Here is a 13,081-nt window from a genome sequence, read left to right on the forward strand (position 1 = left end):
AGGTAAACATCAGCGAGCCGAGTGGAGGTTTAAAACCGGCCTGCCTCCGAGTCCAACTGAAAACTTCTGCAAACAGGAACCAAAATTAGCTTTTCAGAGTCTGGAGTTCCTGTCATGTTGCTTCTTCTCTGCCGGATCAGAAGAAAAGGCGTCTTATGATTTATACAACATGAAGTTAAAACCAACTCAGTCAAATCTGTTTGACTTAAATTATTTAAATAAACTGTTTTAATCTTAGTTTGGGAAAGTTCTGAATTCAGAAATGAAACTCGTGATGAACCATGTGACCCGAACGTTTTCATCATGGCTGATGGCGCCGAAATTCAGTCAGATGTTACTATGAGGAATTTAGATTTACATTAATTAGCTTGATTAAGGACGCACCGATACACTGCTTTCATTTCCGATACGATATCTGAGGTTTAGTATCTGCCGATACAATTCGATGCAGAAAAACAGCTGAATGACTTAAAACTTTGTTTTTTTAGCATAAATGTACTGGATTACAAATTTATTTGATAATTCTGCACCAGTACAGCTCATTGAAATCCACCAACAGCTTCAGAAGCTGATCAAACATGAAAAACAACTTTAATCTGTTCAGTCACTAAAGTTAGCTCTTATGTACGTAGTTCTTATATAAGAAACTAAAAACTGACAGAAACAATGAGTAAAATTAAAAACGGAAACAATGAGTAAAATTAAAAACGGAAACAATGAGTAAAATTAAAAACGGAAACAATGAGTAAAATTAAAAACAATGAGTAAAATTAAAAACAGAAACAATGAGTAAAATTAAAAACAGAAACAATGAGTAAAATTAAAAACGGAAACAATGAGTAAAATTAAAAACAATGAGTAAAATTAAAAACAGAAACAATGAGTAAAATTAAAAACAGAAACAATGAGTAAAATTAAAAACAATGAGTAAAATTAAAAACAATGAGTAAAATTAAAAACAGAAACAATGAGTAAAATTAAAAACAGAAACAATGAGTAAAATTAAAAACGGAAACAATGAGTAAAATTAAAAACAATGAGTAAAATTAAAAACAGAAACAATGAGTAAAATTAAAAACGGAAACAATGAGTAAAATTAAAAACAATGAGTAAAATTAAAAACAGAAACAATGAGTAAAATTAAAAACAGAAACAATGAGTAAAATTAAAAACAATGAGTAAAATTAAAAACACAGAAACAGACTTTCTTTCAAATGGTTCAGAAAATGCAATTAGGAATTATAAATATGTAAAATAAATAATAGACCATGACGTCGCTCAGAATACAGAGCGTAGAATTAGACTGAATAGATCGGACAGATTTATTCAATTCTAGATCTGATACCAGATCTAGAATTGGGGCCGATACAGATATTAATACCAGATCGATTCATCTCTAATAATACTGTAAGAAGCAGGAAAACGTCATTTTATTTGTGAAAACAAAGAAAACATTTTTTTAATTCAGACCAACTTGAATTGATGAAACATGAAAATATCTAAATAATTTCTGAAAACAGTTCCTGATATGTGAAACCTTTACTCTGTTAAGTCACAAAATGTGATTAAATGTTTATTTTGAGGCGCTGGGACGACCAAACACCTGGTCCTGTTGAAAACTGCAGAGGTGAAACCTGGACTGAATTATTCTACACTGTAAAATTCAATCTGTTAGTTTGTGGGAGAAAAAGTTGTGATTTAGTTTCTTTCCCAGATACTCAGAATGTCTCATTCCCTCCTGACTGACCAAACTTTCTGTTGCATCCAGAAACTGACAGATGTGATTCAACAAGCAGATAAATTATATTTTACTTTCTCAAAATGAGCCTTTTAAAAGGTCCTGCTGGGCTCAGATGAGCCCATTTCATAAATGTGTTACTTTTACTGCATCTGTGGGATATTATGGGTAAGCAGCCACCGTAAATATTTAGTAAAAATGAAGGGGAAAATGATTGATTGACCGTAATCTTTAACATGCGACTCTTTCTTGTTTTCTTGTCGAGCTGAGAAAAGTCTCAGAGCAGAAATAACTCAAAGTGTTTGCATGTCCGACTGTTTCTCTGTGTTATTAAACTGTTGATGTTAAGCAGATTTATCACCTTACAGTGAGGATATATTTGTATTTAACACAAACACAGATGTGTGCCGCCATGCTGGATGCAGATGTTTACTACTTTAAAAAAATCATTTCTGTTCCATCTTCATGTTGCTGAATTTAAACGTTTCATGTTGCTGCTGCTGTTCACAAGGTTTGACTTGGTAGTTCAAAAGCAGAAATAAAACAAAAATATGTAAAAAAAGTAATGAAATACGTATTTAAATTGCTGTGTCCTTTCACACTACATTACCCATGATGCTCAGCCATATTTTGGCTTTTTGAAGAACATCTGAACTTTGTGCGTTAAAACACAAACAGACAGAAGGAGGTTTGATGAAACAAAAAGAGAAGCTTTTCCTGTTTCTCAGAAGTGATTTTGATCTTTTTGTGGATTTCAGCGAGTCGGTTTCTGTTCCTACAGAATATTCGTCTCATTGATTATGTATCGATGAGGTCAGAGCGGTGATTTATGGCCGCTGGTCTCCAGGGAGAAACGTCTTCATACGAGTCGGACACAGAAGACGTCCTCCGATAGAACTCCATATGGATTAGACAGCATCCATACGGATCCATGGACGCACATCACTCTGCATGACTGCACTGCAAACACACACCCCCACACCCACACACACACCCACACACACCCCTACACACAGACACACACACCCCTACACACACACCCACACCCACACACACCCCTACACACACACAGAGGCAATTAGTCCAGAATTAACACTGAAGCAGAGGAAATCAAGTCGTCACCTGCTGAAATGTTTTGAACACGTTTAAAGTTCAACCTGCAGAGGATTTAGAAAACATGAAACTGTTTTTATCTCAGAACATTAAAACTTCAACTGTTGATCAACACAAACAAAACAAACAACCGGGGGTGTCCAAAGTGTGGCACCGGGCCCATTTGTGGCCCTCAGAACAATTCAGAGCGGCCCTTGATTACAGTCCAGGCAGCGGATTTAAAAACAATGTTGAGGTGAAATTTTCACTGATGGTGCAACACAAAGTATTCATCCAGGTTTGTGTTTTGAATCGAATTTGTTTTTATAGTAAAAGGAGACAAATTAAAAATAAACATCTGGTGGCTTTTATTAAAAATCAACCTGGGAGTTTCAGGTTAATTAACTTGTCAAAATGAAGCGAGACTTGTTCTGTTCTTGTTGCAAGAAAAAGACAAAATGCCACAAAAATGAGAGCAAGAACTTCCTTATTAATGTCTTCAGAGTCAGAAGTTTACATACACGTCCTCAGCGTTTGGTCAAACGTTTGGGTTTCATTCATTAAGCTGGTGTATGTAAACTTTTGGTTTCAGCTGAAAGTGCAGAGCCAGGAGCTTCTGTAGAGGATGAACTGAGGAGGCTGATTATTTATCAATGTTTTCAGGGTTTTTAAATCTGAAAACTTTTAAAGTCTTTAAACTATTGAAAGCGTTTCATTATGGTTGACTAATGGACACATTCTCACTAAGCCTCTGCTGTCCCTGTCCTCTCCGTTGACCTCTGACCCTCTGTGCTGCGGCTGCGGCCATCTTGTTCCCACGCCGCCGCGCCGGCTCGGAGCTGGCAGCGGCGTTCGGCCTCACAGGCCTTCTGCCTCTTTCATCAGCTCATGTGTTGGAGGTGTGGGCCCAGTGAGACGTCGACACCGATCCTGTTGTTGTTACCACACGTTGTGTTGAAAGGCGTCGCAGAGTTTATTGTCCTGAGCCGCTTTTCACCCACGTTTTCCAGGTGATTAATTTGACGAATCTCCGTCACGTCAACGCGGAGTAAACTCTGCGGCGGGCGGTTCTCCTCTGATCGGCGCTCCACATGAAGAGCTGTTAGTTTGTGTAAGAGACACACAGAAGTGGCCGTCTGTGTTTGTGTTAGTGAGCAGCCGTGTTGACTCTGAGCGTATCAGGCTGTTTGTGCTGTCAGCGGCTCGTGACGCGGCCGCACTGATTAACTGCTGGATGTTAACGACCGCCGAGCGGTTCAGAGGAGCGCTGCAGACCGAGGTCAAAACAAACACAACAAGCCCGTCTGTCCGTCATTTCTCTTCATATATCTGCTGAGTGCAGCTCAGGGCTGAGAGGAAACGACTGGACTGAAGATCATCCATCGGTTTAAAACCTTTCTAAAAAATATTTCATGTTCCTTCGCAGTTAAACTCAATTCTCATCTCCCTCAGAGCTCTGTCTGGGATTCCTCCCATTGAGCTGGATTTCTCTGGTTGAATTTCAACAAATCCTTTTATGCATTTTCATCTAAACACACGAAAGAAAATGCAAAATAACACATTTTAGAGACATGATCATAATACTCCGATACAGTGATATTTTTATCTTAGGTTATTATTCCAGCCCATATCTGGTCAGGAGAAAATTACAGATCATCCTCTGCTGCTCTGAAAACCAAACGAGCTTCAGGTTTTAACAAAGCTTTGTTTTCATTAAATCACAGTAACAACTAAATAGCGAAAAGCAAACGGCTTCATGGCAGAATATTAACCTGAGTTACACACAGTTAACTCAGTTTGATTTTTACTGCATTCAAGGTTCATATCCTTGAAAATGCTGGAATTTCATTGAGCTGTTTTTAAGGTTTGGGAAGTTTTTTATTTCTGTGCTTGATATTCAAACTGTAAGTTTTGTAATAAAATGTAAGATTTGATTAAAAACCTGAATTTGGAAAATAAAACCAGATGTTTTCATACACTAGTAAAAAGACACAAACATTTTTCTGTCTAAAGTTAAATCAGATTAAACTTTTCTTGTTTTAGGTTGTTTCTGTTGGCTAATGCTATTTGTTTATATAATTGTGAATTGAAGCTTCTCTTTTTTAGTTAATTTGTGTTGTTTCTGCGGTGCTGGAACAGTTTGAAAACTTTCCCTGTAAACTTTTAAAAAGTTAAAATTTTTCATTTTGCTGAGGGAAAAGTGATCAGACTCTGACTTTGTTTGTTCTCGGCTGGAAGTCGACTGAATCTGTCCAGAATCATCTGATTCTCAGTTGTTTGCAGGTTTTCCTATTAACATGAACTAAGAACTTACCGTAGGAACTGTTTAAGTTTTTGAGTTGAGTTTTCTCAGATTAATCTGGATTAGGAAATCTGGGTTTCAGACTCAGAGAACGGCGGTTCTTTCTGCTCTGAAGCTTTTATTCGTTTTTGGTTTATTTCCACAGTTTATCTGTTAAATATCCGTTCTAAAGCTGTTCCAGGATTCATATGTGGTAATTCATGCATTCCAGAACATATTTGCATGTTCTTATGTGTGCAGATATTAACGTGAAGTGTGTGTGTGTGTGTGTGTGTGTGCGTGTGTGTGTGTGTGTGTGCTTCACCTCCTCCTCTTCCCACCGTAATAAACAATAACTGGGCATTAATCTCCCGGCCTGCCGCCTTAATAAATAATATCCACACATTCATCAACTTAAACTATTCACAATCAATGCGGCTCTTCATAGAAAACCCACCTAATAAATAGTGGAGCGGCCCGCTGAGGCGTGAACTTATAGACCGGCCGGCTGATAAATGAACCCTCCCCCACACAGAGACGCCTTTTATGTGGAAAACTGCAAGTGAGAATTTTTCGATTTTATATTACACTATTTTACTCTTATTACTGTTAGTGTGTGTGTTTGTCCTGCTGTAGGAGTTTGTGATTTATTAAGGCGGTGAAGATGTTGGTCTATTTGTTTTGTTCTAGTTCTGGGCTGTTTTCCTGCTGCTGAGCTTCTGATGGCGCTTCGCTCCGATTGGTCCCAGAGAATGAATCACTTTATTCTGAAGCGGAGGCGTCTCAACGCTTCGCTTCAGCAGAAGAAACTGTTTTCATAGGAAAAATGAAACGGATGGATGATCATCTATGGAACAAAAATGTTGCTCTGCATAATTATTCATCACAGATGTTCAACATTCACAAAATCTCCTCTGATCGCTTTATAAATGCACACAAATTATACACTTATTAAGAATTAAACACCTAACTCGATTAGAAGGATTTTAAAATCTAATTTCATCAACATATTTAACACTTAAAATTAAAAACATGAAAATCTGATCAACAGTTTCAAACTCGACTCGTTTTCCCAGATGGTTGATGGGAAAGTCGAGGCTGTTCAAAACAAAGGATTCAGTTTATGACTATCGACTGAATGACTTTATTTCTGTTACAAATGATATGAACTGTTTAAACTCTGAGTCAATTAGCTGGTGGGAAAATGTTCTTATGCCTCAATGAAACTAAAGTTTCAAGTAGAAGAAAGTCTGTCGGTGTTTGTTCTCATTGTGACCAGATGAGCTGCTTCTGGTTGAATATATTATTCTGTTTATTAGTGTGGTTATGATAATAATTGCTGTGATACAAGAACAATTAGGCCAGTTATTGATCAGACTGAGGATGATGGATTGAACCTCATTTCATTTCAGTTTCATCTGATTTACATAAACCATCCAGTCAGAGGGAGCTGATGGTTTCTGGGTAAAGAAGTGATTTTATCCTTCAGCGTCTCTGATATGAAAGTAAAGTGATGAGTTTCCTCATCAGCTGCTTAATGTGAGCGACTGCAGCTAATCGCCTCTCATCCAGGGATGGACTTCTGTCTGCTGACAGTCTTTACTGATCTTCATCTGTTTCTAAACTGGCTGAGGAAAACATCCTGCAGCTGCTGGAAAACTGGATTTTCTCCGTTTCCCGTCTCTGCAGGCTTCAGCTGTTTATCAGTCAAAAGATTTTCTCCTCTGACTCAGTTCCCATCTCCTGGTTTTCCCTCCAAAGGCTCAGACTCTGTGGTCCTAAGCTAAGCTAGGCTAGGCTAGGCTAGGCTAACATGTTCCTCAAGTGAAGGTTAAATAAGCTGAAGTTTGATGGTATCAGGATTTCATCCAAGGTTCTCCCAACAGGACGTCTTCACGTCCAGATTTCATTAAATACTGATCATCTACATCATGACTTACTGTAATACTTTGAGTTAGGGCTGAAACAATCATTTATTCAAATAATCGTTAAATAATTTAGTTAAATAATTATTTAAATAATTTGCTAAAAGAACAAAACGCCCCGGCAGCAAAGACACCAAAACTGTGCAAAATATAAACAATTTGCTTATCAGATGAAAAATCTTTTAGATATTTTCCACTCAGGACTGCTGAGGCGGCAGTTTCAGCTCCACCTGGTTCAAGTTCTGTAAAAAATGAATCTACTTATCATGTTTTTCATCCAATCATGTTGGTTAATTAAAAAATGAACCTGCAGATCAGCCCTACATCGTATTAATATTCAGTTTTCACATGTTGATGTTAGAAATATTTATTTAGCTGCAGATTCATCCTTTATACAAAACATTCACTAAAGAAATGCTGCTATTGCGTTTTAGGCAATATAATGTTTACTTTTAAGTAAATATGTTTATTTGCATATTTTAATGTATTTATAATATCATGTATAATAAACTGAAGCGGTTTAATGAAAGATCTGCAGAATATGGATTTTTTTTATCCAATTACTTCCTCAATCATCAGAATAATGGATTAAAATAATTATTATCCTGCTTGCCCCTCAGTTTAACCCTGTTTTAAGGCTCTAACTGTTTTATAAAGCTCACAGTTTCATTCTGTTCTGCACCTTCGTCCAACATTTTCTCATATTTTCTCTTTGTTTTTCTCAACGTGATGATTTGATTTTACTGTTTAATCTCGACTTTAACTGATCCAGATTATTAAACAGGTCCAGATTATTAAACTGGTCCAGATTATTAAACTGGTCCAGATTATTAAACTGGTCCAGAGTATTAAACTGGTCCAGATTATTAAACTGGTCCAGATTATTAAACTGGTCCAGAGTATTAAACTGGTCCAGAGTATTAAACTGGTCCAGATTATTAAACAGGTCCAGAGTATTAAACTGATCCAGATTATTAAACTGGTCCAGATTATTAAACTGGTCCATATTATTAAACTGATCCAGATTATTAAACTGGTCCAGATTATTAAACAGGTCCAGATTATTAAACTGATCTAGATTATTAAACTGGTCCAGATTATTAAACTGATCCAGATTATTAAACTGATCCAGATTATTAAACTGGTCCAGATTATTAAACAGGTCCAGATTATTAAACTGGTCCAGATTATTAAACAGGTCCAGAGTATTAAACTGGTCCAGATTATTAAACTGGTCCAGATTATTAAACTGATCTAGATTATTAAACTGGTCCAGATTATTAAACTGATCCAGATTATTAAACTGATCCAGATTATGAAACTATGAGAAAGAATCAGATTCATCTGTTTACAGGTTTAACAGCAGGACTCTATTAGGACTCATGTAGCCACTGTTTGGTGCTTTGGTTCAATCTGATTTAGTCCCATTTGGGCTGCACACACACACACACACACACACACACGCCTACGCGCACACACACAGACACACACACACACCCACACACACACAGTCATTTCTAAAGCTATCTCTTGTTCTGCTGTGGTTCCGTCTCTATCTGTGGCTCCTCTCTCTGTGATAAATGGTCTGGTCAGGATCCGGGCCTGCCAGGTGGATGAGGGTCACGCTGCCATGGCAACCGGAGCGGAGTCCGACTCCCCCTGCCCCATGTGTGTGGAGGCCATCTTTGTTTCTCAGTGTTGTTACGTCTTTGCTCTTTTGTCCTTTCTGTCTTCGTTATGTAGTTTTTACATCATTTCCTGGTTTTTTTGTTCTTCTTCTTCTGTTTGTTTTTTGCAGCGTATTCTATTGATCTGACTATTTTAATCAATACGTTGAAATGAAAATGAATGTTACAGGATCTGCACAAATGATTCATTCATAAAATACAACTAAAAATGATCAATAAGGAAACAGTGAACCATTAAAAATATGAAGCATGAAAATGAATTTATTTAAAGTTCACTATTTTTACTTTAAAAACAGATCAAAGTTTTCCTTGTTTTTATTTTAGGAAAACATTGAATTACTTGCTTTCAGAAACAAGTATTAGATGAGAAATTAGAGAAAAAAACCTGATTAATTTAAGCAAAACATTGAAAAACCTCAGAGACCAAAGAAGCCCAGATTGATTCCAGGAAGGTTCAGGTTCTTAAAGTTCTGCATTTGGTTCTGTTTAGCTTGTAAAAACCTTCATGATTGGTGATTGTTTTAAAATGATTAAAGTGTCTCCTCGCCCCTCCAGGCCGTACCAGTGTGGCCACTGCTCCCAGTCCTTCTCGCAGCCGTCGGAGCTGAGGAACCACGTGGTGACGCACTCCAGCGACCGGCCCTTCAAGTGCGGATACTGCGGCCGCGCCTTCGCCGGTGCCACCACCCTCAACAACCACATCCGGACGCACACCGGAGAGAAGCCGTTCAAGTAAGTAACAGTGAGTACCCTCCGCCCAAACCTCAGCTCCACGCCTCGCTCTCGGTTAAAGCCGTTTCCTACACTGTGCTCGGTGCGGCGCCCCCACAGGCCAGGAGGGGAACAGGTTGCTCAAAGGGTTTGGTTGGTTTGATTCAGAGCAGAGAGAAAGAACCACAGCAGCTGGAGGTGGAGCAGATGGTGAAGTTTTGGTTCCAGTAGAACCGAGCCTACCGGACCATCAGGAGGAAAAACATCCTGAATGTTTTATATCTGGAAATCACTGAGATCCAAACTGGAATGATGCTAAGAAAAGTGTTTCCATTGCGAAATACTCAAGTTTTGATACGGCTGAAAAACCACCTCACTCTAACTCATCACTGAAAAATGTGGGTTTTTAAAAGCTTGTCGTATTTCCTTTACACAAATTTATTTCTGAAATTCATATTGTGGAAACAGTAAATGCAGTGGCAGCTGTTGAAACGCATCGTATCTCCAGAGGCTGCAGTCGATGCTCCACTGAGGGCCGATACTTTTAGTTGTGTTTCCTTTTCTCAGCTTCCTCCGTCTGGTTCTGATCTGGTGGCGATGCTGTCGGCTCCGAACAACGTGAAAACCCATCCACAGGCGGCTGCGTCCATTGTTACTGCCGTACACAGAGCACATATTTATTTCATCACATTAAACCATATATGTTAAAAACAGAACATCTGATGTTTGTCTTTGGTTGGATCTTTATTAAAAGACAGAAAAAATTTAATTCAGGATTATCTCTCACAAAAACACTGAATGTCTGCAACTCTGAACATAAAAAGCATGAAAATGCATATTAAAGAAAACTAATTCTCCACAAGTACATTGGTATACATCGACACAGCAGCTGAGATTCACAGATTTGTTTTTGTTTTAGCCGTTGTTTCACCAGGGAATTAAAAACTCTAAGATCTGTTCCGTTTATTGCTGTGTGACGTCGCTTTGAGGTCGTTCATGCAGAAGTCTGATTGAGTCGCATTTAACTAGTAGGATGAACGTCCATGCAAAAAAAAAAAAAAAAATCAGATTTTAGAAAACAAAAGTCCGAACTGAGCAGGAAGACCTGCTGTGAACGCAGCTCAACCTCAGCAGTTAGCCACGTCGTAATAAATCTTTCCTTTCCTAATCTGCCTCATTTCCATATTTTCCTCTCACTAAAGATGGAAACGATTAGAAGGAGAAGCTCTCTGCTGTCGGCTGTCATCCAATCAGCCGAGGAAGACGACCAGGATTCCCCCGGTGGACAAAGAGGTCGACATGTAGGGAGAGCGAGAGCAAGAAGAGTTAAAGAGAACAGGATTAAAGACTGGAGCAGAGGGGAGATCTGTGGAAAACAATTAACATTCTTAAAAAGCAATTAGTGATGCCGTTCTGTCATTGACGTGAAGAGCATGAGGGCGACGGATGAAATGAATGTCGGAGGAAGTTCGAGGAGGAACAAAAGATCAGGGAGTGAAAAGTGGAGCGACTGAAAGCAAATCAGCGTTCCTAATGAGCCGAACCTGTTCATCAGCACTTCAGAGTCTCTGAAGGCGCGGCCGGGACAAAGACAATCACCGACGGTCGTCACAAATCCTTACTGGATCGATGGCCTGCGAGAGTTATCGCCTTTCAGACGGAGCAGCGGACAAATTAAAGCTGCCACTGTCACTTTGTCAGGAGGAAAACGCTCGACTTTATCTTCCTACGGAGGCAGACGGTCCGAGAAGACGCTTTCACATCCTGACTGCTGGTTTCTGACTTTCTGCTCCAGATTCACACTTTAAAATGATCTGCAGAACCTCAGACATCACTGAAGGAGACAAGGTTTCAACATAATGTTTCATTTCTTACAAACATTTCTTCCTCAGCCATCTTTTCCAGGATAAAATGGTTTCAGTAATGGCATCTGGGTTCCCAACCACATAATTTCACTTTCTGCAAAACACAACAACCAGAGACTTGGGATGTTTTCCTGTCTGATGGTCCAGTAGGATCAGTTCAGTTGGGACAAAGCCTTCCCAGCTGCTGTGGTTCTTTTTCACAAATAATACAAACCCTTTCAGCAACCTGTTCCCCTCCTGGCCTGTGGGGGCGCTGCACCAAGAACCACTGAAGGAAACAACACAAAAACCTCTGAAGACTCTGAGAGCAACTTCCTTCTTCACTAAATGTAAATAAGATTTTATTGTTGTAGGATTTCTCTTTAGTCTTTGGTAAAAAAAATACAACCTCCTGTTAGCGCTAAGCTAGCTCATTTGATTTGGTTGTATTTACCCAGAATGCACTGCCTGTAGTCCGGTTCCTGCGTTTGGAGTGGTCTCCAGTCTGTTTGGTGTTCACATATGAACCAGAGTTCATTTCAACAGAACCCAGACTGAGGTTTGGAGGCGGACCTGAGTCCGATTAACGTTCACACATCAACAAAAGAACTTATTGGACTAAAGCGAACTGAACAGGGCCGCAGCAGAACCTGGAGATATAAAAACGGGCAAAATGAGACGCTGGTTTCCATCTTTATCCCAGCATATGGTACAGGCTCTGTTTAAACTGAGACGCCACCAAAGCAACACATTGTTCAAAGACAGTGAAACAGTTTTATGTTCCAAAACATCTGTTTCATTTCCTCACATTTAAAGTTACATTAAACACATTTAATCAAACCAGCAGCTTACCTGGCAGGTTAGGAAACAGAACTGACTTCATCTGATTTACCACCAAAAGGAATAACTTGCTTTTCATTCATATTGTTAGTTAAATGGACCAGTTGGGTTTTGGTGGAGATCCAGGGAGTTTTATGGATAAAACCTGAATTCCTCCCTCTGTGCTGCTGAGGCTTCATTCTCTCCTGTCAGGCGGTCAGTTTCCATCAGGCTGTAAATGAACACAATCAGAAGCGGTTTGTCTCATTTTCTACCTGCTGCACAGCGCAGATGAAGATAAGAGGAGATCTTAAACTCCACTGATCCTTAAGGGAAACTGATTAAAGCCTCTGTCAGGCTGTCAGGACAAACGTCTCAACATTATTTTTCCTGCTGCTCAGCAGCAGCCGGTCGATAGGCTGCAGACGGAGCCGCCTGCTTTCGGACCCGCTTTGTTCTGCAGAACCGTCTTCATGTTCGTCCTGCTGGATCAAAGCAGCAGCGACAGACGGTGATAAAATCAGACAAATAACCGCAGCAACAAACACCGTAAGGCGAGTTCAGGTAGAGACCATTTTTCACTTTAGGTAAAAATGGTTAGAGTTCAGAACCAGGTGGCGTTTAAACCCTCAGTTCTACTTTATTTAATGTTCATTAACCAGTTCAGCTGTTTATAACCATCAACACAATATTCTCTGTAGTCGATACGTCCTGCACACTGCGCCAGAAACCACAGAACCTCGGTCCAAAAGAACCTCGGTCCAAAAGTTTAACCTGTCAGGCAGAGGAAGTGATAAACAGATGAACTGATTATTTTATGAAATATGTCTGAAAACAGTGGAAGTGAAAACCTGGATCCTTGACTCTTGTTCACACCAGAGTCTGGACCTTTTCTCCACTCCAGACCCATTTCTGAGCTGGTCTCGGTCCGGTTCTGGTGTGAACACAGACGAGCCTCAATCTGAAGCAACTACATGAAACCA

At 39.3% G+C, this 13,081-nt stretch overlaps 1 protein-coding gene across 2 annotated transcripts in view; it reads left to right on the top strand.

The window, feature by feature from the left end:
• prdm6 (PR/SET domain 6) overlaps window positions 1-13,081 on the top strand; it is a 126,170-nt gene that overhangs the window by 108,663 nt on the left and 4,426 nt on the right. The window contains exon 8 of one of the 2 annotated variants that reach the window (XM_023343783.1): window positions 9,280-9,456. In XM_023343783.1, coding sequence (XP_023199551.1) covers window positions 9,280-9,456 — 177 coding nt within the window. Of the gene's footprint in view, window positions 1-9,279; window positions 9,467-13,081 lie in introns of both variants that reach the window. The other variant, XM_023343785.1, reaches the window with a different exon arrangement.

This window comes from Xiphophorus maculatus, chromosome 12 (assembly GCF_002775205.1).
Source record: "Xiphophorus maculatus strain JP 163 A chromosome 12, X_maculatus-5.0-male, whole genome shotgun sequence".
Lineage (NCBI taxonomy): Eukaryota > Metazoa > Chordata > Actinopteri > Cyprinodontiformes > Poeciliidae > Xiphophorus > Xiphophorus maculatus.